Source organism: Paramormyrops kingsleyae, chromosome 3 (assembly GCF_048594095.1).
Source record: "Paramormyrops kingsleyae isolate MSU_618 chromosome 3, PKINGS_0.4, whole genome shotgun sequence".
NCBI lineage: Eukaryota > Metazoa > Chordata > Actinopteri > Osteoglossiformes > Mormyridae > Paramormyrops > Paramormyrops kingsleyae.
In genome coordinates this window covers 5,060,226-5,084,509 of record NC_132799.1, presented here as the reverse complement: position 1 = coordinate 5,084,509, position 24,284 = coordinate 5,060,226, and the positions used below count along the sequence as shown (strand labels likewise).

The 24,284-nt window shown below is 49.0% G+C and overlaps 1 protein-coding gene across 6 annotated transcripts in view; it reads left to right on the top strand.

Moving 5' to 3' along the window:
* Positions 1 to 24,284, top strand: part of LOC111835678 (kinesin light chain 1-like) — a 29,068-nt gene extending 4,784 nt beyond the window's left edge. For 2 of the 6 annotated variants that reach the window (XM_023796223.2, XM_072709469.1), the window contains 15 exons: positions 5,529 to 5,794; positions 6,020 to 6,250; positions 7,439 to 7,517; positions 7,659 to 7,887; positions 8,170 to 8,257; positions 8,533 to 8,634; positions 9,673 to 9,846; positions 10,109 to 10,208; positions 10,621 to 10,673; positions 10,763 to 10,830; positions 11,007 to 11,115; positions 11,749 to 11,904; positions 20,057 to 20,178; positions 20,631 to 20,685; positions 21,321 to 24,284. In XM_023796223.2, coding sequence (XP_023651991.1) covers positions 5,546 to 5,794; positions 6,020 to 6,250; positions 7,439 to 7,517; positions 7,659 to 7,887; positions 8,170 to 8,257; positions 8,533 to 8,634; positions 9,673 to 9,846; positions 10,109 to 10,208; positions 10,621 to 10,673; positions 10,763 to 10,830; positions 11,007 to 11,115; positions 11,749 to 11,904; positions 20,057 to 20,178; positions 20,631 to 20,685; positions 21,321 to 21,395 — 1,890 coding nt within the window. In that variant the 5' untranslated portion in view covers positions 5,529 to 5,545 and the 3' untranslated portion in view covers positions 21,396 to 24,284. Of the gene's footprint in view, positions 1 to 148; positions 459 to 5,528; positions 5,795 to 6,019; positions 6,251 to 7,438; positions 7,518 to 7,658; positions 7,888 to 8,169; positions 8,258 to 8,532; positions 8,635 to 9,672; positions 9,847 to 10,108; positions 10,209 to 10,620; positions 10,674 to 10,762; positions 10,831 to 11,006; positions 11,116 to 11,748; positions 11,905 to 15,640; positions 17,616 to 20,056; positions 20,179 to 20,630; positions 20,686 to 21,320 lie in introns of those variants that run through there. The other 4 variants (XM_072709470.1, XM_023796225.2, XM_072709472.1 and 1 more) reach the window with 4 other exon arrangements.

Here is a 24,284-nt window from a genome sequence, read left to right as displayed (position 1 = left end):
TGGGAACGTGCTTGGTGATGGCGCCACCTGCTTTGTGCCTTTGTGGGAATTGACTGCAGAGGCGCTGACTTCATAAGGACCTGCCCCCTTCCCCCCAGTTCAGACATACCCCGCCCTTCTCTCTCGCTCGCTCCCTCTCTCTCGCTCTCTCCCTCTCTCTCTCTCCCCCTCTCTGCACTGCCAGGCTGCTTCCCCGTGCAGAACGCTGATCTAGCTTATTCTTGGTGCAGTCGGAAGGTCAGAGCTTCACCCTTCGTGTTGTTCTCCTCTCGTTCCTCTCCCGCGCCCTTCAGCTCTCCTGTTTCTCCGGTCTGCTCGGTTCAGTGTCCTCTCCCACCCGCTGCGGTTTCCACGGTAACCGCTCGCTTCTTGCCCTTGGTGGGCTGTTTCGTCAGCTTGTGGGAAGGAGGAAACATAGTCCTGTGTCGGGGCCATGAGCATCTCCTGCTGAATCTCAGGTAAAACGCCGTTTTACGGGGGCCGTTTCTGCACATTCTGCTACAGCCCCCTTGTCTGATTTACATTAGCAAGGTCAGTGCCGTGAGCCTTTTGCTGATGCTCCGAGGGTCTGTTTCGCTTGTGGTGATGTTACCGTCTCGTCGCTGCGGGGCACAGTTGTTTTGGTCGCCCCCGAGTTCTGTCCCAAGTAAACCTGCCGTTGTCGCATGCTGCCGTTTGCTGCAGTAACCTGACTTTAACATGCTCTGCTGTGTCAGGATGTTGTCTGTCGTTGTAGTTTACTGAGAATAATCAAAGAACTACTGAGAAGCTTTGCCTTCTGTACTTCTGTGTTGTTAAGATTCATCGTGTTATGTGAGTAGCGTTGCTGCAGGACATAATGATGAGGCTTTTTCATCCAGAGGCCTTCCATATTGGATTATAGATCAGCGTCAGGGCAGAGTTGATGGCCGCTGTCCTGAGATGCTAATTTCATTTCTCGTCAGACAAAGGGCGGCTGCCGGGATTCAGCCCGTCATCTTTGAGGTTCCGCCCATAATTAACATAATTGATCACCGATCTCTGAAACAAATGCACATCCCCCCATTTTTATTTAACTGGGAACTGCTGAAGTTTGCTGCATTCAATGGGAGGAATTATTTTAGCCCAGTCACTGCTATGTTGTACTTTAATAAAGTGTCTTTACTTCCCATGAGCCTCTGCTTCACAGATCACCACACTTTACCCAACTGCGTGGCATGGTGTGTCACAGACCTCTGTTTGGGGATGGGTGGGGGGCCTCAGTACTGCTGGTGTTGACCTGCCCCCGTCTGGAAGATATTCTTTTTTTTTAACAGAGCAGTTCAGCATACAGGAATTAAAATGGTATTTAGGATCAGTCTGAAAGGGGGTCTTCTTCAAAGCAGGGATTGCCAATTGCATGAAGTGGCTTGTTTTCTGTTGTTAAGCGATTTTCCATGAATACATAAATTTGCATTCATTACTGGACACTCCCTCCCAAAGGGTGTAAATAATACATGATCTGCAGTTGATTGATTTCTGCTGGTTGAACTGGCCCACAGATGTGGAAGAGAGGTTTAGGCTTCATTTATGCTAAGGGAGCACTCAGATTTTTAAATCTGCCGTAAAAGACGGACTAAAGGATAAAGCCTGACTGTAATGCAGCGCTGATTTTAGCTTTTTTCAGATCTGCTTGTGTCCTCTCATGCCAGTTGCTTGTTCATTCATGGTGACATTAACTGACTTCCTTTAATTCCTTGTTTACGCAGAGTTGCTCTCCGAAGCTCCAGACACATGTTTTCTGAGCTCGATCTCCTCTTCAGGCTCCAGAACGGGGCCTTCAGGATAAACCAGGGAAGGGCTGTTGAATAGAGATTTAATGGCGAGAGCCTAATTATTCATCATTCGTCACCCCTGCAGTTTGCTGTCATAATACCTCCAGCCTCTGCCCCTGCATTGGGTTTGCAGTTTAAGCCGTATTAATCCTGGTAGTTTTAAAATCTTATCACCAGGTTTGCAGAGTGGATTAGAAGCAAGTCTTAAATATTTCAGAAATTGCCCTTCTGATGAACAGGGCCCAAAAATAGTGTATGTATGTGTGTATAATCTGAAAATATTTATATGAGGTTTCTGCCAGGACATGTGGAATCCTATTTCTTTGTGCCTTAAAATATGAAATTTACAAAGTATAACTGAGGCAGTCGATTGCCTGACGTACCTTGTTATGAGTTACGTTTTGTGTCTGATTGGAATGCTCCGTAGCACCATTCTGTCTTGTGAACGTGGCATCCGATTTTGAAAGCCTCTTGTCATTCACTTAATAGCTTCTCACCGCGCTTGAGTCATGTGCTGCTCGACGCCTTCCACACCCATCTCAGTTGATTCGTGGAGGCTCGTGCTGTCATCATGGCCATGGCTCTATGCCAGCCTGCTTGAGGTCACCTGATTGGCGGTTCCCTCCTTCCATCAAATCCCTGCGCCGGCCTACTGGCACATGATAGGATCTCATGAATATTAATGCTTCTCTAAATGAGTCTGTGACACTTTCCTCTTATCAGTGTGTTAATTGCCTTTTTGTCACTGGTACTTTTGTTGCTACCTGCAGGGAGCTGGCAGATCATCCTGATGGGATGTCGTTCTCCTTCTCTGTTGCCATGTACACTGATCCACTTTGAGCCCATTGCTGCACCCACTCTGAGGTTCTGCTTTTCCTTTTGACATGACGTTAAGGACACGCTTGGCTTACCAGCCGCATAAGAAGTTTATAAGCCCGGTGCATGGAAAGAGAAAATGCCAACATGATGCTGTTGGACGTGGTGATTCATCCCCAGCGTGACTCACCCGACCGGATCGGCGTGGCATTGTGGCCGCCCGCTTTCCGCGGACCCACCCCTTGGGTACCGTGTGCCCTGCGCTTCCCACCCCAGGAAGTGAGAAAGATGTCCAGTCACACCCTGGAAATTCAGGGTGAATCTCAATACGAAGAACGTGATGATCGCACTTGTGGTCTAGACAAGATCGATCTTGTCAACTTGCCTACCAAGAATGAACTTGGGTCAAAATGAATTGTGTGATTGGTGTCGTTCAGCAAGGATGCAGCCAATGTATCCTTGATATTGGGGCGGGGCAAGAACGACATCCGGGCATTTTTACCGTACTCTGTACTTGTGTTCTTAGTATCGGAACTGGTCTTGGAAGAGGATGTAAAACGGGAACACGAGAACACGCTTGTATGGTCCAGTGCACATACTGAGATTCACCCTCAGTCCAGCCTGCTGGCTGCTGGTGCCCTTTTCAGGTTGCCCATCCTGACTGGCTTGTCACTGTTGTCATGTGGGCATCGCAGAACCCGCCTTGTTTGGCCCGCTCTGCGGCAACCGGTTTTAACTGTTCCATCCTCCTCTCTACCGCACAACTCGGTACATGGGGATATGAAAGGTCACCTTGAGCGCCGACTGTGCCTCTCATGCCGGAAAGAGGCGAGGAGTGATGGGGGGGGGGGGGGCTTTATTACCGCTACTCTGTATAAAAGCACTGGGGGTGCCAGCGGTTTGCACCTGTAATGGGATGGCAGGCTGGCACAGGAGCTGCGTAATTGTAGCACAGATAAAAACTGGGCTGTCATATTGGGACAATATGTCTTCATGCAGTGTTCTGTGCCTGAGGCCGATTGATGGTCGTTTTCCTGAAATCTGAACAGCCGGATTTATGCTTGTATGATTATTATTATTTTTTTTGGATTATAAAATTGCTGTCTGGCACAGTCTAACCTGTCATTAGGCTTGTTTTTCTGGTCTCCTGACCACCCATGGAGAGTAGATGCTGTGCTCAGGCAGCCCAGTGGGGGGCAGCATGGAGAGAGTGGTCGCATTGCTTTTGCTGCCCCCCTAATTTGAGGGGTTAGCAGATGGTGCTTGGCTGGCTTCTCCTATCATTGCTTGTATGCTAATGCTGTGTTCACTTTGTGCTCCTGTCTCAAAGGGAGCTGCATTATGCCAAGAGCAGGAAAATGTGTATGAATGTTGCAGCAAGATATAGTTCTTGGGTAAAAGAGACTGCAGGCATCTTGGCACACATTTTACTGGTCTGTCTTTAGAACCAAAGTATGCAACCAGATCCCCTTCGGGACTTAACCTAAGATTTTTAATCTGTCTGCAGTCTTTGTTAATTTTGATTTGGTCTTCCACTCGCTGACAGTAATTAGCCTTGTTTTGATGTTGGGGGGGTGCTCCTGCCATATTTCCTCTTTGGGAGGTGGCCTGAGCGCAGTGTGGGGGGCTCAGGGTGATAAACGCTGGATGACAGGCAGCAGCTGGCTCCGGATGGCTGCTCTTGCACACGCCTGCTGTCTCCCACAATAGGCCGGCACTGCTGTCTGCCACTGGGAGTAGCTGCTTTTTGACCCCAGTCTGTAGGCCCTGCCCCCCTCCCAGCCACACCCAGACTGTGCCCAGTGACTCAGTACATCAAATGAGCGTCTCTTGTTTTCCTGCTGGTTAATAATTAATCTGACAATATAAGGTAAGCGTGTAGATGATGATACAGGTTTGTGTTTCGGCTTTTCTCTTGTATGTAATGGCAGCTTTAGTTTTTTTAATGCAAATTTTTATTGCATTGATGTGCCAGTTTTGTTAAATCGGTGCTGATGGTTGAGCAACTGGGTTAGAAATGGCTGTTTGGGAGTTTGATGATGGAATGTCACCACTCCTGTCCTGTAATGCTCGCCAAATGCACGGCTGCCATAGCGACACGTTCCATCACTTAGTAATTCTGTCACCACGGCGCTCGCATAATTCAGAACGGACAGCTGCAGGGTGGATGATGTTGATGTAATTCCCACCATCACAGTTTGCGCAGAATTGAGGTGTCCAAAGCTTTGCTCGATATGAAAAACCCATTATCCTGAGTCTGGCAACATTGGGCTCTATCCACCCTCTGCACCGAGGTCTGTTATGTGCTTGTGGGTGATGAAACGTGGCCTCAGTCTCTCCATTTGTTTTGAAGGCACAATGCTGTATTCTGTAGTTGGTCAGTCACATTGTGTTAAGCTGTTTCTCAGCCAAACAAACACCTCCAGTTGATTCTCATGAGTCTAAAATGTTTGCAAACGATGGTAATTTTGACTTTTCACCTGGAACAGGGTACGGTTATGATGATCCCTGACACTCAGTTGTAGGGTGAAGCAATTCAGCAGTCTTTGTAATTCCACTTTCTCTCCTTTTTTTGGGTAAACAGCATCAGTGCCTGCCGCTCTTCTGCTGTTTTTGCGCAGATTAAGCATGCAAGGTTCAGCCTGTGTAGGTACAGAATTGCTGAATTTGTTTAACCAACACCATTTACAATGTGACCAGGTAATGATGTACAGTGTTTATTGCTCTCATTACATGTTAGAGTACAAGAAAGTCTAGGTTGAGTGGCTTTGTCTGTAGGTTAAGCCTGCATATCATCTCTCTGGTTCAGCTACCCAAGTTATACATTTTGTTATGGAGCTGAGCAACAGATTACTAAGTGTGAGAACCAGGAAGTTGGCCAGGAGCTTTAAGGTTGACCGACGACTCCTTCCTGTGCAGGTTGTCTCCAGTAGAAGATGTCCACAATGGTCTACCCACGAGAAGAGAAGCTAGAGAAGCTGTCGCAGGAGGAGATCATCTCCAACACCAAGCTGGTGATCCAGGGCCTGGAGGCGCTGAAGAACGAGCACAACTCCATCCTGCACAGCCTGCTGGAAACCATCAAGTGCCTGAAGAAGGATGAGGAGGCCAACCTGGTGCACGAGAAGTCCAACCTCCTGCGCAAGTCGGTGGAGATGATCGAGTTGGGGCTGGGGGAGGCACAGGTATGTGGATGGGTGGGTGGGGGTGTGTGATGGGACCGGAATTACATATGCTCCACTGGTTCCTTTTCTTGCAGAGTGTTTGATTCACTTTTGATTGGCCTCTTCTTTGGCCTGGAAGTAACGCCTCATTGATTTAATCCAAGTAAATGGTCTCTTCTCAAGTTGTCCATGCAAGCAGCAGCAGCCCCTTCACCCGCCACCCTCTCCCCACTCCTCACCCTCCAGGTGATGATGGCACTGTCCAGCCACCTGAACGCCGTCGAGTCGGAAAAGCAGAAGCTGCGGGCGCAGGTGCGCCGTCTGTGCCAGGAGAACCAGTGGCTGCGGGACGAACTGGCCAACACACAGCAGAAGCTGCAGAAGAGCGAGCAAAGCGTGGCCCAGCTGGAGGAAGAGAAGAAGCATCTGGAATTCATGAACCAGCTGAAGAAGTACGATGAGGACGCGTCCCCGTCGGTGAGGAGAGCCGTCCGGGCCGCTGTCGGGCAAAAGATTCCCGTGTGTTTGAGTTGGTCTTACTCTGTCCTCTGTAAAGGACCCCTTCTGCTGATTTGCCAGTTTGTCTGCCTGCAGCCGGGCCGTCTGCTCTCAGAGTGCCACAAATCCCATCTCCAGCAGGGCTGGGGGGGGCACAGGGAGATTAATCCATGTCAGCTGCCCAGGATGTTAATAACAATTTGCTTTAGCTCAGTGCTTTTCTGGTATATGCCTGGTTTGACGTATTAAACCGGTTAATGGAAGCATAGAATATCTCCTCCGTCTTTTTTTTTTTTTTACAGGCAGCCTGGGGATTTTTTTTGCGACTTAATGGGCTGTATATGGGATAGGGTTACACATCTTGGTTGAATACTGTGATCTTGTGACGGTAAGATGCTGGATAATTTCAAAATGGTTGCCATATAGCCTTTCAGGGAGAGACGGCAGCAGGAATGAAGCCGTGATGCAGCCATGCCAGGACTTTCATAGATTGATCTTCCTGTCAGTCCTGCCCTGCTTTCCGGTGTGGTGGGGGGGACAGATAATCGGTCAGACTACTGAGCTCCTCAAGCCCCCAGCAAACATTAATTTCCCCCCCACTGGGTAGCTCTCTGAGATCAGGAATCAAAGGCAGGCTTCTTCACAAGTGAAATGTTTGAGGGCATCAACGTGTGCTTCTGTGATCTCGCAGTGAAGTATGGCTTGTCGGGGCTGTAAACGCAAGTGCGCGCTGGAGTACGAGTGAATCGATCTCTTTAACGGCACTGTACCAGGACTCTGGCCGTATCGATTACCCATAAGGCACTTATCGCATCCTGTCACATGAGCTTCTCTGGGAGGGGGCTGGTTGCTGCTTTACTAGCAGCAGTGTCAGTGCACTTCTGACCCTTGTGGTTTTGTAGATTTCCGGGGGGTGGGGGGCAGACTGCTCCGTCCCTTATAGACTGCAGGGTATGATGGGATTTATCGTGACTCACCTTTTAAAGTAAATGATGCTTTTGGTTTCGGGGGGGGGGGCGTTTGTGGTCCAGCGATTAAATGTAATGCTGCTGATATGGAGTTAGCCAATCAGAGATGACCTTCACTCTGGAGGCAAGCCTCATTTGTTGGTGAAGGTCACATTCCCCGCCTCCCAGTAGGACGCTGACCATTGGCTACCTGTTTCAGGAGGAGAAGGATGGAGAACCCCCCAAGGACTCTCTGGACGACCTGTTCCCCAACGAAGAAGACGAGCACAGCCAAGGAAGTAAGATCCTCTCTCCAGTCGCGCCCCCCTATTTCAAACTATACGCAGAGTCAAGAGCCCCCCCACCGCCACCCTTTCTGAACACAGCAGCCCCCCAAGCTGACCTCTAACTAACTCCCCCGCCCCCCGTCCCCACTACAGTGCAGCATCAGCACAACAGCGCGGCAGTGGCAGCGGCCCAGCAGGGCGGTTATGAGATCCCGGCCCGCCTGCGCACGCTGCACAACCTGGTGATCCAGTACGCCTCGCAGGGCCGCTACGAGGTGGCCGTGCCGCTGTGCAAGCAGGCGCTGGAGGACCTGGAGAAGACGTCCGGCCACGACCACCCCGACGTGGCCACCATGCTCAACATCCTGGCGCTGGTCTACAGGTGCAGCCTCAGTAATACCTTCGGGACGTGACCTAATGGCTTATGTGAGAGCATAGCCACCGTCAGGGTCGCCCAGCAGTTTCCTGGATTTTTGTTGTGTTAGTCATGTGGTCTCGGCTTGTAATGTTTCCTTAAAAACAGCACTGTAGTTCCAGACTGTGCTGCTGGCTTGGTGGTGTTAGTTGCTTGCAGTTGGATGAGCTTGGTGGGGTTTAGTCAGTCCTGTTTCTCGCATGATGCTGCGGGAGAGAAGCTTGACACCTCATTGCATTTCGTGTCCAGAGACCAAAACAAGTACAAGGAAGCCGCCCACCTGCTGAATGACGCCCTGTCCATCCGTGAGAAGACCTTGGGAAAAGACCACCCTGCGGTAAGTGGCGCAGAGACCACCCCCCCTGCTGGGGCCGAAACGCCAGAAGCTTGTGGTTTATTTGCATGAGGCCACATAGATTGTTTATGGTAACTGCAGTATTGACGATTTCCTGTGCTGCTGTTTGCGCGTTGATAAGCCACTGCAGGGTCAGGGAGGTCGTGTGAATATGGGCAAGACCCACTGCTCTTAATGCCCAGCTGCAGGGCGGGCTGGGCCGCAAGGTCGCGACCTCTCCGGGGTGGTGTTAATGCGCGGTCTCTGGCCTTGCCCAGGTGGCCGCCACCCTGAACAACCTGGCCGTGCTCTACGGGAAGAGGGGCAAATACAAGGAGGCAGAGCCGCTGTGCAAGAGGGCCCTGGAGATCCGCGAGAAGGTACAGCCCCCACCCCCACCCATCACACCCATCGCGCATGCAAACGCCAGTTCTTTGATTCAGGGCATTAGTGAATGAGTTTTTCTTTTTTAAAAAAATTCCACTTGAAAGATGTGAGCTCCCTTTGCAGTAATCATAGCTGATGCTCGTTTATGCTGTTAACGTGTCACTGTAGTTTCCATGTGACAGAAGGAATTAGGTGGGATTATTTGTGAATCTGAGAAACTGGTTATGCTTGTCTTCTGTAAGTAAGGAGGCGCTGGTTGATGTGTGTGTGGGGGGGGGGGGCGGTTGCTGTGAAGGCAGGCAGTCCCACACAGCAGAAGCCAGAAGCATCACTTGATGGTATGATGATTTGGCTGCGAGCTTTGAAGTCAGGCCGGGCCTTGAGCAGATGGTCGGCATCTTCATGCTCGCCGTATATCCGAGGGCCATTGAGAGCTCACAAGCGTGCAGGATTTTCAGTGCACATGCTGATCCCGCGTGAGGGTCTCTGCAGAGTGGGACTCCGTGCATATGAAAGGCAGTGTACAAATTATGCTGCACAATCCCTGGTTCAAAGATGGCATATTTCATTCAGTGGCTTATGGATGAGTACACTTAGGTTTCTGTGCAGAAAATGCTTCAGGGTTCACCATGAGAACATGAATATGTGAGCTGATGTTTGACCCCAGGAGAGAATGCAGAAAATCGATGCAGTTCCTTAGCAACGAGTCTACAGAAAGCAGAATTGGCAGGATTTGCATTGCACCATTCTGTTTATTTTTAAGGTCTATTTTTAAGGTGTTTATGACACTGTTCTCCTGGCCTGGTCTCCTCCTGCCAGTATAGACACAGGTGTGTCCAAATTCTCAGGAACCTGACTAGAAAATGACTGCAGTGTAGTAGAAGGGCCATTTAAACCAGGGGTGAGGGAACTACTTCCATGAAAGTATCCAGGATAACCTAGTTGTGGATCATAGATTTGTTGTTTAAGGTCTTTGTAATATGGGCCACGGTGGTCTATGATCTTCCTCCTGACTGTCCCGTCCCTCTCAGGTGCTGGGCAAGGACCATCCAGACGTGGCCAAGCAGCTGAACAACCTGGCCCTGCTGTGTCAGAACCAGGGCAAGTACCAGGAGGTGGAGCACTATTACTGCCGGGCCCTGAAGATCTACGAGTGCAGGCTGGGCCCGGATGACCCCAACGTGGCCAAGACCAAGAACAACCTGGTACGCTCACTACATAGGATCTGTTATATCAGGTCACAACAGGGCCTTGTGTTGGGGGGGGGGGGGAGAATAAGGTACTTTCCCACCCGAAAATCAGGAACGTAGTGCTGGTTTTAGAACTCACCCCCACCTGTGAATGAGGAGTCTCTTTTCGAACAATCACAGTGGTGCATTTTTGTCGGGCGGATTCTCAGACGACACAGGGGTCCTCCATGAAAGGCACTGTTCCACCATGACCTTAATGCCTCTCTTCACCTGCCAGGCCTCCTGCTATCTGAAGCAGGGGAAGTACAAAGAGGCGGAGATCCTGTATAAAGAGATCCTCACCCGCGCCCATGAGAAGGAGTTCGGATCCGTGGACGGTGAGTCGAGCCGTCCAGGTGTGTGTTTGTGGTTAAGGAGCCGCCTTGCAGCGTCTAAATGCAGCTCACACAGTGGTCAGCAAGGTGGTGAATGGGGCTTTTGGACAATTTTACTCCCTTCGGTCTGAATTCTAGTTTAGTGTTGGTGCTGAGAAGAAGCCAGCCTCTTTAATGCTGATTGTATGTATCAGGTTACTCCACTTCAAACCGTCTGGGTAGCTTGCGTTACATATACACATGTATTGATTTTGCCGTGTGTGGCAGAATCCTGCCATGGAGTGAGTGAGACAGGAGCCTTTGACGGCCTGTATGTACAGTGACCCTCTGTGTGTACAGTGACCCTCTGTGTGTACAGTGACCCTCTGTGTGTACAGTGACCCTCTGTGTGTACAGTGACTCTCTGTGTGTACAGGTGAGAACAAGCCCATCTGGATGCACGCTGAGGAGAGGGAGGAAATGAGCAAAGTGAGTGTGGCAGTGGGATAATCACGCCTTATTCTCCCACTGGTGACCATTCCCCAGTGCCCTCAACGTATATTTTTACTGGCTTCCAGGGCAAGCACAGAGACAACACCCCGTACGTTGAGTATGGCGGCTGGTACAAGGCATGCAAGGTCAACAGGTGAGAGCCGCGTGTGTGTACCGGCCCTGCCCAGCTGAGGTATGGGCTCAGTGTGCACACTTACTCTGGCCTTGTGACGCCTGGAGACAGATGCATGCTGGGAAGTGTAGTCTCAAGCCGCAGACCGGAGCTGTGCAGTTTAGGTAACTCACACATAGTGCCTTGTGCCTCCACAGCCCCACCGTGAACACCACCCTCCGGAACCTGGGGGCCCTGTACCGCCGACAGGGCAAAATGGAGGCCGCGGAGACCCTGGAAGAGTGTGCTTTGCGATCCCGCCGGCAGGTCAGCTCTAGCCCCACCGCGCTCTCTCTCACACACACACACACACACACACACACAGACACACACACACACACTTTCATTTCTGTTTGTGGGTACTTTTCCTTACAGTCTGACATTTGATTGCTTATCTGAAGCATACCGTGCTGAAACTGATAAGGTTTTGGTACTTGGAAGTTAGAGAGGCAAATGGCCACTTGCTTATCTCACACACACACACACACACACACATATGCAGACACTCATTGACCCAGGACCATGTGGGCACACAAACTGGCAGTAAGCTCAGAGAGGTGAGGGCAGAGTTTTAATGTTCAAGTTCAGACCCGGTCAGGTGTGACTTGGGTCCTGTTGTGTTGTTTCGGAGCCTGACTTAGCTGATGTCAGCAGTCTGTGCTCTTTGCTGGAGGGTGACTGACCTCACGCTGCCTCTGTCCCTCTGTCTTTCTTGCTTGCTTGGGATCCAGACCAACATGGTAAGTGCTGCTTGGCTGAAGCACTAAACCCGTCGTCGTTATACTGGAAATGCCGAACGTCCTGCCGTACCCACAGTAGTAGCCTTGTCCCCTCTGGACGAGTTCTGGGCAAGATGTAACTTTTCCATGCCGCCTTTGTCGTACACCTGTGTGTCCTTAGGGCCTTGACCCTGTCAACCAGACGTGCGTGGTGGAGATTCTGAAGGATGGAGAAGGTGAGCGCCGACAGAGCCGCGACAGCATGGCAGGCAGCGTCAAGTACGAGAGCGGCTCAGACGCCGGCGAAGAAGTGAGTATGGGAGTAGAGTGGAATGGGGTGAGTACAATTCCACTTCACTTACAGTGGCCTTGGCGGGGACAGTCATGGTGGCTGCTGAGCTGATGGACTGGTATGATTTCCCATAATGCACTTAGGTCACAGAAATAGGCCAAAAACAGGACAGAGCCATAGCTCTAAGCTGAGATGAGGAGATGAGAACGTATCAAAACGTTGATACCTCAAACCATCAGTGCCATGGCCTTATTTTGTTCTTTATTCCTCCCATATACCAGTCCATCATTCTCACTGTCCTCTCTAAGGTCCTCCTGAGAATCCTTTTGGAAAAGTTCAGAGCTGATTGAATGTCCTGGCATTCTTTAATACCTTGGCTTGTTTAGTCTTCGTTCATTCTGTGACTTTGCTTGTTGTGATGCCAGATGCTTTTGTCAAGCTGTTAATGTGCTTCAAAGTGAAGATCCAGAATGTTACGGCTTTCAGCTGGCCATCTTGGAAATTCGCATAGTGGAATCCATTCGATAATTCATAAGCTCTCAGGCAGAATGTGTGTGAAAAGCCCTTTGCAAGGGGACTCACGTGTTCATGGTCCCCTGCGTAAACTTAACGTGAGCTAGAGAACCAGCCAAACCCTGCTCGTGCTGGATCTCTGGACAGGAAGTGGAGCCTAGACTCCCATACCAACCACAAAGTAGTTTTAATTCAGGTTATGTCCAACGAATGCCCTCCTATCAAAGATTGAGGGGAGCAATTTTGTGAGCAGATGGGATTGGGATGGAGGTAGAGCAGGCGAAAGGGGCACCTGGAACTGTGAAATGCACACCAGACTGGAGTGATACCCGTGTTTCCAAGATGACCAGCTTGGGCCCGTCCTTCTGCACCCCAGTCCCAAAAGCATGTGACTGCTGCCCGTTTAATGCTTGCTGCACTCAGGTCTGTGAGTCCTGCTCCACATCACTCATTAACTGCCATCCCCATGGCCTCTGCGTGTTTCCACCTCATCTCGCTGCACTTTGACATATTTTTGGTCCTTGTTGGGTTTCTATTGTAGCCCCGCTCACTTCAACACCTCTGTCAGATGTTATGCCTTTCCCAGTATAGCTACTTGCCTTTTCAGATATTCAGAGCTTCCGTGTGTTTTGCACAAAGGCAGTCATGGAACATTACGTACTGTAGCTTTTTTGGGTAAGAACATCGGGATTAAAATTCACTATTTGAACTCCTCACCACAAGTCTTAGTCTCATAAATGTTATGGAGTGATGGTTAAAACTGTACCGAATAACACTATGGGGGGGGGGGGGGGGCTGAAAAGCTATGCTTTTAGAGGTTGGGGGGGTGGTCTACAGTGGATGTCTCGGGAAGGAATAGTTCTGGATTTTTCCGGTGCAGCAGTTAAATCATTTGTACTGTCAGTTCTCCTTCCAGCTTATCTTTGTGTGTCAGGCTGTTGAATTCAGATCAGGCTCAACTTTGCTGGAGGTTGTTAGGCGGCACAGCCCTGTAGAGCAGGCTGGATGCATCCCGATGACACACATTTGCATTTGTTTTAAATGACTGCATTTGCATGTGATCCCCCCCCCCCCCCTGATAGCTGAGGTGGCTCCTTTTCAGCTCTGGTCCTGGCCAGCTGAACTCGCTGGCATTGGTCAGGGCACAAGGGGGGGGTGGAAGCCAGCAGGTACACTGGAGGGGGCACGGTCTCCACACTGGTGGGGTTACGACTCTGTGCCTCAGCAAGAGGCGTTTAGAGTCCTGCCAATGCCTTTGTCACCCATATACTAGCTGTATTCTCTCATAGCTGCCCAAACTGGGCTTGTGTGTGTCTGCGTGTGCGCATGTGCACGTCTGTGTTTGTGATTATATCATTTTCTTTTTTTCTGACTAATTAGGGCTTAACACAAACACACCGAAAGATTTACTACTTCTGAGGGTCCTTATTCCATCTCTGATTTCCTGTACTGCCTTTTATCCGCGGTGGTTCCCTTTTGTTTTCACTGACTCAGAAAGCAGTAGAAGTACATTTTGGAGTGTCTGCCCGTGATTGGCTGCGCTGCTGTGGTTGCTGAGCCAATCGGAGGCTCAGGTCATTGCTGCATCAGAGAGCCGTGTGGGGGCAGGGCGATGCCCTCGGCTGCAGCTCCCAGTGTCTTGCTTGTCCTCCGGCGGTTCTGTGCATGGGTAATCTGTCTTGTGTTTGTGCCTGCGCCTTCTCTAACAGTGTGCTTGCATGTCTTCTCTCACTAAATTATTTTGTTTCTTGTTCAGTGCTGCTAACCCTCTGTTTAATTTTGCTGTGTTGCCACGACAACCAATCAGCCAATCAGATCTCCTCTCCTCTTCCTTGTGGATTTGTACTCTCCCCTTACGTGCTGTTCTTGTTTACAGCTGAAGGGTTGTGGGCTCGGTGGGGATGGTGGTGGGGTGGGGGGGAATTCTTATTACATATGCTGCTCTGGGGTAATGAGATGAGCTGCTTGCTCTGCCTAAACACCAGTGACTATATAAGAATAACAATATCTGAGGAAGAAAAATACTACGGAAGGACAATATTGAACATACTACCATTTGTAAGGTCACTAAGAATATCTTTACTGAATTATGGTATAAGTTGTAGTTCAATACAAAACACATGTGTACTAATGCATAGGTAGGATTGTAAGGTTGCTGATAGTGTCCGTGGCAACCAGACCTCTTCATTGAGGTCATCGGTAACCATGGAGCTGTCTCATAGGCTCTGAGACAATAAACCTTGTAATGTATTCTGGGTAATGTACTCAGGCCAGTATTTACCTTTGTATGTTATATTGTTGGTTTCACTCCTCTTCCCTGGAGCAGCATATAACTTCTGTGCTTCTGAAGATCAAAAGTCTGGCAGCTGCCTCACCCCTGAAAATACGACGAACCCCGTCTGTGACCGTCTGCCGTAGTGGTGCCATAATCGGCCGCTCGGTATCGACTGGTCGTTCATGCAGCACCTAAATTCTCTCGTAAGGAATGGGCTGCATCACTTCGACTGACCATGAGGGGGCACTCTTATTGATAAGGCACACAACCAAGCCCCCCAGAGTGGTCCCTAGTTTAATTGGTGGGGTTCAAATACGAGACTGGGAAAGCAGAATAATCTTCTGGGTGTCCCTGTGCCTCTGCCGCTGTAGTAAGGACCCGGCAGCACGTATCTACCTGCTCTCTGCCCGCTGACTACGGAGGGAGGAGCCAAACACCTGCCCCCGCCAGAAGGCCTGGGCATTGTGGTCTCCTAAATGATCAGTGGTGTCACACGTAACCGATCAGCTGACTGATTTCAGGGGTTTGGTCCTGTAGTTTTTAACCTGTGGCCCAGGCAGGTGAAATTCACTGGGGCAGCTGCCGTCTTCAGCACTTTCAAGGCTAGTGTGTCCTCAGTGTTCAGGCTGGTTCGGTGTAGTGTAACGCAGCCCCCCGGCCTGCATGTGCAGGCTTGTCTTCAAGCAGGGGTGGGAGTAATGATCTGGCAGAGATGATGGTCTCTATAAATACCGGTAAAAAGTCTAGGTACTGTAAACCAGTACCAGAGTGCCAGTAAACTTAGAACTGCTCAAATGCTCGTCAGTTCTTCTTGCTGATCTGCTGGGGAGTGTCTGAATGTGCTAAGCCTGACACTGAGGAACACACCCGTCTGCTTTGTGACTGACCAGCTGCAGGTGTCTGACCCTTTCGTGTTGTTTCTGGATCTTTTTGTCTGAACAGTGCCTTAATTTCACCTCGTTTTGTGTGTCTCTTCTCTCCTTCCTGCCGTAGGCTTAAGTCGCTGCGATTTTTCCCGCCAAATGCTCTGTCCCTCCCCAACAAATAGGGAAATCCGAGGATTTCTCCCGTCGTCCCGTCCGGCTTTATACTCCCATGTGAAACCTTCCTCCGCCATATCCGATGTCTTTTTGGGCGACATCTGCCAGCCTCTCACTGCTTCGTCGAACTCTTAACCGAGTATCGTGGGGACATGCCGCCTTCAGCCACGCTTAGCGTCCCTCGTTAGCGCCCTCCTCCCAGGAGCCCCTGCCCCACTTCCACATTCCCTCTTCTCAAATCTCCATCACTAATTAATCCCATCTTCCTCACATTCATTATGTGCTGCATTGTTTGTATGTTGGTGACTGAGCTGGTGATGTCAAAGGGAGCAGGGAATGCTGGGAAGGTGGGCGCCTAGGCCCCCGGGGCACGTCTGCCCACGTGACCCACGCCTTCGCACCCCCCTTCCCTTGGTTCCGTAGTACCAACGGTCATCCCTAGGGCTCTGAGGATGGCTGAGTTTCACGATTCCCCTCAGACCCGGGCAGTACCCCCCCAAGACACCCCTGGCACCTTCCATGCTCTAATTGCATCGTTAGTAGTTGGAGGAAACCAGCTGATCCCACTTGCAGCAACCAAATAACCACAACTAAATACAATCTCTTTGCTCGGGTGCCAGTAATCGGCCATCTTGTTTCAGAAAGTCTGATTTCTCTAATATATACGGTTGTTTGTAAAAAAAAAAAAAAAAAATTTGGATGAAGTTTTATGCGCACTGCCGTTCCAACACACACACACACCCCGCTCGGGGTCCCAGATCCACACACTTCGTGTTTTCCTGTTAACTGCATGTTGCTGTGCTTCTTCTTCGAAAGGGAGGACATACAGGACAGAGATGGGTAGCTAGCTGTCGTCTTGGACGTTATCTTGTTTTATTAATATTTTTTTTAATTTAGAGTTTTCTAATTCATTTTAGGTTTCATAATTTTTGTAATGCTTGGGGATGTTTAAGAATTATGAATTAATGTAGATTGGGATGGGTGTTGTATTAGGGCAGGTCGTACTGACATGGGGGGCTGATCGACGCGGTTAGCATGCTAAAGACGCCGTCTGGGTTTGCCAGTGTTGCCCTGCTTTGGAGCGAGGCGTGCTCTAATCGCGCTTCATCTGTTAAAGCGTGGGTGGACCTGTCTGTCCCCTCCCCAAGCTTTGAGCAATGCCCATGTTTACAAAGAAACATTGTATATGTATTAAAAAGGAAAAGCCTGCAGTGAAAGGGAGGGGGGCAGCCACACCCCTGAGGGGCCCCCCCTCCCCATCGCGAGGGTTCAGTGCGTGATGGAAAACAGCGGATGAAGTGACCCAGGTGGCACAGGAATAGAAACGTAGCTGTCAGGCGGGCATGGGGGAGGGCTGGGTCTGTTTTTATACTTTAAAATCTGTCACTATCATGCTTCCCAACCCCACAAACTCTACTAGGCATGTGCAGCCTCGTGTTCCGGATCATTGCGCCTCCTGGTGGTTTTTCTGTGCACGTGTCACGTCCGATAGGCAGTCTGATATTTATGACAGGTATTCATATTTAAGTGTTAAGTTATTTGAATGTAATATTTGAATAATATGCTTAAGCCTGGTTATATATATCGTATTATGGATTTAAGGTGTGTGCACATTCTTAAAGCCTCCCCCCTCCCCACCCCCATGTAGTACATATCGGCGTCAGAAAGCAAAGGGGAAGTCAGAAGCTGAATAAACACACAGCTCTTGTCGACACCGCAGTGTGTTCGTGTGCGTGCTGTGTGTAGTGGAATGCCTATTATTTATTGAGCTATTGAACTGTAAACCTTGTTTCTAGATCAGTATGAAAAGGCTCTGTGAAAGCTCAGTAGATTCCATGTTAGCACGCCACATACCGTCGCCATTTTGCATTGTGATCAATGTTACTCCACCACTGTTGACATTCTTAAATAAAGATTTCCATTTGTGAGGTTGGGAGTGGTTTTCTTGTGCACGCTCTTGTGTTCAGTCCCAGAGGTAAGTTTCCGGCACAGCGCCCCCTACAGCCCGACCTGTGGCATTACAAGGCTGCCAGTTGTCGCTAATGCGGGCCTGGCTCTGCCAGGCAGCCCCTGTTCCGCTTCGCTGCACGGCCCTAATGCCCGCCTGCTGCCTGCTCTCTGCCCCACCATCTGCCAGGGTGATCTCCCCAGCAGGGCTGGCAAAGGTCGGTGAATTTAGATGGTCAGCAGCATAAATAACATTTCACATAAACCTGTGGTTAATTCACTGATTCATAAATGACCAACCACATGCCATCCTGGAAAGAAACAGGGAGAGGGATTTATGGCCTTGCATGCGGCGTAGGACTGGCCTAGTTTCTGTTCCCTGGTGTTTTTGGAGTTCTGATGTCCCGGGTGAATAACCAACTGCTAACCCCTTCAGGACTGCCATTTGAGAGCTGTGCACCAAGAATGGCTATTTAAGCTCCTAACATAATTCTTAGGCATGATTAGCCGATGGCCGATGCCTCTGGCAGAATCATAAGGAGTCCTGGAAGTGTGTTTGGGAGGTTGCATCTCTTTTCTTTTCACTGTGCTTATAGTCACACTATCTCAGGCACACCCATGAGCAATTCATGCACCAGCCATTTCTGTACTCATGCCCTCTATAGTGCAAAGCACATGTTTAGCAGTGATGAAGGGGTTAATTGCTTATGCCTGGCTTTTCTTACACCTGCACTGGTACAGATGACATCATCCACATTTTGCCGCGGAAACTGCTGTCAAAGAAGTGATTCTGAGAATCTCAAAGGGATACAAGGTTCAGTGTCAGAAGTAATAATACACCATCCTTGTGTCTGTGTTCCGATTACCAAAAACATTAACAAATAATCTATATTTTAATGCAGTATTCCATCTTGAAGTATTTCCATTACTTATAATGATAAAATGGTGTTTAAAGGCTTAGACTGTCTGATTTGTGTGAGAATCCTTTCTGTGTACGCTCATTAAGAAACACTCCCTCAAAGGCTCACAGTTCCCTCTGGTGGACATTTTGGTCAACTACAATTTTTCCATCATGTGTAGGAATGTTTAGGAAATTTTTGCTCCCTCTACTGGGCAGCGTGGTCCTCAGCAGCCCTGGCACTGGATAAAATTGCGGTCGGTGCAGCATTGACACGTCTAATGCATTGGTGTAAACATTATGCAATTCAAAACAAGCCTCACATGATTTTATTGAACTTATCACAACAGCAAGTAGAATCAAGTTTCATATTTGAATGTCATGTAAGATATTACAGAATTTAGGCTGGTTGTTCAAAACTAAATACAAGGAAGTATGCAGTGCAGTTCACTGGTAATTCCCTGGAATGAGTCAGGGTATATCAACGGTGGTGTTCTCTGCTCTTCTAGAAATATGAGCTGGGGGCAAACAGGTGTATGCTGGTCCTGGTGCTCTGATTAATCCTTCACCTGAATCGTCGCAATATCACAGCTAGCTGATTAGACGAACGTTATGGAACTTCGTTTGAAGACATTCACAGAACAATCAGTTGAAATGCACGTTTCGTTTCGTCCCTGCAGCGAGGGTAAAGGATGCGGGGGCTTGCAGCCAGCTGTTTGGCAGGGAGGGGCACGCCCTTTAATTCTAAGTCTGCATGCTATGAAAATGTATATGCAACCCAGACAACTGCCTGCATTTATGAGCCTATGAATACCCACTTAGACATAGGCACCACATTTACCACAAGGCTAAAGCGGGGGCCACTGAAGATGTGGGGGGTCTTGTTTGTTCATAGAATATGTTTTTGTCTCTGCGGTCTGACAGATCTAATTTTGTGACAGAACTAACGAGTGTGGCGAACTCTAAAGGTTCACAGTTCGAAATCCACAACAAACAAAGGCGAGGTTGTGGTGAGGGCTGGGGGATGCGGATACAAACAGGGTCATTGACTGGAAGTCCATTCAGATAAACCTTCTGTTACACAGAGAGAAAGCAGACCCCCCCCCCCCCCCCCACGACTGCCACATGGCTGACAAGACAAATCTACGTCTCTGCTCGAAACACACCACAGGGATTGTTCCTCTAAATTTATGACCACAGTAGTAATGGGCAGACCTGAAGCGATTCTAAATTAATGTATGATGTCTACCTGTGTTAGACCAATTGGAAGCAGTTGAAACAGGTGAGTGATTAACAGAGCAGAAGAATCCCACCAAGCCTGAGGTTTTCCACCTCATTTATGTCATCAACAGTCAAAATACGGTTAAGCGACACGTGCCGCTGATTTACGATCAGACGTGGAGGGCGACACCTCAGCAGAATGAACAGCAGCCTGTGGTCATCCGCAGTCACATGCCGGCACTGTGGGGTCAGAGGTCAGAGGTCAATGGGCGGCCGGTCTGACCCATGGGGCTCTACCCGCAGGATGGCAGTGGGGCCCTGAGGCGCAGCGGCTCGCTGGGGAAGCTGCGGGACGTGCTGCGCAGGAGCAGCGAGATGCTGGTGAAGAAGCTGCAAGTAAACCTGCAGCCTGAAATGCAGAGCAGGTGAGGTGGGGGGACGGAGTGTGGCGGCTGGGGGGTTGGGGGGGGGGTCACAATTTCCAGTAGCACTGTAAAACAGAAAAGCTATTAAGGCTCACGGCAACCAGGAGAGATTTAGCCGCAGAACGTCTGGTGGCCAGCAGGTGGCATTATGGTTAAGGACATGTACCCAACAGGTTGTTGCTTTTGAGAACGGGCCCAGTCATTGTACCCTTATGCTAATGTGCTTCACCAGCCATCCAGTGTTACTTTGCATAAAAAGTGCCTTTAATAAAGAAATGGGCCGTTCTACTCTGAGAAACACAAGTGCTGCTTAATTCTATTCTCCTGGGTTGTATCCAGCAAAGTGACAGTGCGCGAGGTACAGGGGGCAGGCCCAGGATACTGGCTAAACCTGCAGAGCCGCATGTGAAGGCTGGCTTGTTCTGACAGGTTGCTTGTCTCCCATCCCCCAGCATGAAACGGGCAAACTCTCTGAACTTCTTGAATACCAGTGATGACTCCTTTCAGGTGAGGCCCCTGGGGGGTGGGCTTTACTGCAGGAGGTACGCAGATGAGTCACTGTATGGCATCCTCATTAACACTGTCAGTCTGTGACTCTCCATGACTCAGTGACCAAGGTCTTTGACTCGGACTCTGTCTATGACTCACATGTTGCCCCTCGTGAGTTTCTGGGGCCGCATAGCTAGGACTCATTGATGCTGAGTTTCCGGCATTCAAGTAACTGGCACAATTCTAATACATTTTATAATTTTTGTAAAGTAATACAACTATTTTACCAAAACACCTTTTACACTAAAAAAAAATGAAGCAGTGCATTGTGCAGTTCATAAGCAGTTTCCTACGCCTACCTGCGAAGCAGCACACTTTAGTCATCTTTCTGCTAATTCTATTATTGTTTTCCTCTCATGTTCTTTCAAATATCTGACTCAAAATAATGATATAATAATCATTATTATGTATGTGTGTGTATATAGGAGGATTAAAGTAAGTGTTGGAAATGTGTCACTAGTGTTTTTCACGAGTAACGTTCCCCCATCTGGAAAGTTCACCCACCCGGCAGTGCCTGGACCCCCAGCGTTGCTGGACACGCCGGCTTTTAATGTCACTCGCATTGAGCTGTGGCCGCGTCTCGCTCTTCGCAGGGCCCTGAGCCGGGGAGGCTGAGACAGAGCCGCGGTTTGAGCTCCAGCAACGTCGACCTCTACAGCGGGAAATAAACAGGCCCAGCGTCAGATGCCTGTACCCCCACGTCCTCCCGACCCTTGACCCTTGACCCTCGACCCCTGTCTCAGGACCTGTGGGCCCCCTCCTCACTCTGCAAACTGCTGCCCTGGGGGGACGTCCCAGTCCATGGCAGCCCCATTGTTTGTTTTTGAACCCTGCAGTGAAGCCTCATCTCTTTTGGATGCACGCCTCGTTTTTTTTCTTGTCACTGTTTACACAGTGGAGGTGAGATCCTTCACCGAAGCTCCGGTTGCACCATGAGACGGCGGTGGTGGTTGGGCAGGGGAGAGCAGAAGCTGCATGAATAGGGTGGCGATTCAGCCAGCTTGTCGTCACCATTGTCAGCAGCGTCCTGTTCCGGTCCGGTCCGCTGGATCTGGGCCGGCAGGCGCGAGCTGTTGACCTTGATGCTGTAGCCAATCAGCTTTGCTTTTCAGCAGATTTCCCATGTTCCTCTGGTGCTGCTTTCTTCCTGTATCCTCCTGTGCCTCCCACGCGCCGTGATTATTATTTTTTTTCTCTATTTACTCCCGTCTCCATCCTATACGCTTGTGTTTGCGGTCAGGAAGTGACATCACTGGAAAAATGTACCTAGATAATAGATGTATCTAGATTTTTTAGAAATCATGTTTTTTTGTTTTTTTTTTTGTAATTCCTGTGTTCACTATGGGACAAGCAAGTGACAGTGACACAGAACTTTGCACATGATCCGAGTGACGTACCCAAGCCATTTATGCCTAGCCGTGTCACTTTATGGTTGTCCAATAATTTTCTTTACTACTTGCCGTTGTTTCTTTGCAGTTGTGAAAAATTAGGTTTCTCCGGCAATCTGCAGCAGGCTAAGTGTGTATTGTATGCATACGTCTTTGGGATCTGTCTGATGCTCGCAGAACAGTGCTTGGATTTGAGCTTATGGCCCAACATTTTTCTTATTTTTACTCCTTTTCCTTTCAGCTTTTATCCAAATCGGGGGCATTGGTGATCCCAGCTGGCAGATAAGGTCCGGCTTCTTTGAGCTTTAATCGTCTGACAGTGTCTCAGTGGCACTTTACCGTTGTGTGCAGACTCCCACATACCGGCCCCGATCTGGGTTGAGAACCCAGCGGCTTACGGCTGCGGCCCAGTGGGAGAGATGTTATAATGCAGATTATCACATAGAAAAGGCACATTTTAATGCCAAGACTTCATCATGTTCTGTGATGTATAAGTGCTCTCGTCCAGGCTGCCCCCTAACCTGTGCTCTTAGAGGGATTGCAATCTCCCCGGGACCCTGTGGGGCAGTGTTTCCCAATCCGGTCCTCGGGGACCCACACCGGGAGCTGGGGGGGAGCAAAAATGTGGACTGCTGTGGGTCCCCAAGGGCCACACTTGGGAAGCACTGCTATAGTGAATAAGCAGGTATGAATGGATGGATGTACCAGCTGTTTTCAGCCCTGGTCCTGCACTTCATTCCACTCAGCTCCTACACTTCAGTATAGAATATTCTATTTAACAAGGCTGACTGTGTCAGTTAAGAATGCAGTGCATAGTAAGACATATTAAGATGTTTTTAATCATTTTTACCCATAATAATAAAAGAACAAAACCATTGCCCTACTGGCTGGTTGATTTAAATTAATATAAAAAAAATACACAATTTTATGTTTGATTAAATAAAATGAACAAAGATAAATTCAGCTTTTTTTCCTCAATTACTATAAGGTACATGTATGAGTTCAGTCATGCAGCTAATTTAATAAACAGGATATTTTTGGACTTAACACGAGCTGGAATGAAGCCGATTCACGGTGCACCTTCAGAGCCAGATGCAAACCGCAGCTCAGTACTGCCAGGTCCATGTGACTCTATACTTACCTTTTTAAGCAATAAGCAAACTTCAGCATTATTATAAATATCCAGTGGTGAGTGCTGTGAAAACAGGCATCATCTTTGACACAATTATCCTGTTGGTTTATGGCTGTGTAATCTCTTAACTGGTCTGGGATCAGCAGCTGCTGAGTCCCGTTGGTGTCATCAGTACCATAGCAAGACACTGTGGTTCCTCCCATGGAATGAGAAAACCCAGGAAACCAGGGGGGTAACAAGCCGGTCGCCCAGTACACCCCCCCCCCCCTCGCTGATGGTGAAAAAACTCCACAGGCCACCTCTGTTAATTGAGTTCTGCCCATTTGGAGCTCAGTATGATCAGGGTTCAGGGGCAACAGGGCTACTTACGGGTTTATTTTAGGCACGTTTACATGGTCATGATCATAGAAGCCGCGCACAATGGACCCGTCACTAGTATATCCAAGGTGAGACCACATACTGTGACCCCAAAGGTCACATCTTGGAACTGGGACACAATGTTAAAATACTGGAATGTGATTTTTTTTTGCACAGTTGTCAAAAGCTTTTTTCTTTCTTGATGGATATCAGGACTGCTGATAAGGCTGAGCTGCTTTGTGTAATGAGATGAAACATATGACTATTCTGTTCTTGTTCTTGTTCGTTCTAATGTTTTATTCTTACATAGGTACTGATCCATAACTTGTTTTTCCAGATTATTCTGTAGTGGTGGTCGGATTTCTGATTTGTTTAGGCACCATTTCTTCTACGGTTCCTTCCAGTCGACTTTCGTTTAATCGTCATAAGCAAACGTGTCAAAAAATTGTCTGTTGTCCTTCATCGATTGGAGGGTTGGAGTGAGATAGGTGCCAGCTTTTTTCTTTTTTTGAAATCGCTGCTCTCTAAATGTAGGGTGTGGTAGCCATGGAAACCAAGCCATCACAACCTCCAGGTTATGTCCTGCAACATCCCAGTCCTCCACGATTTACTGAGGACGACAGCTAGGGGGCGCTACCCGTGAAGGTTGTGTTTCACACTAAATAAAGGATAAACCTGAA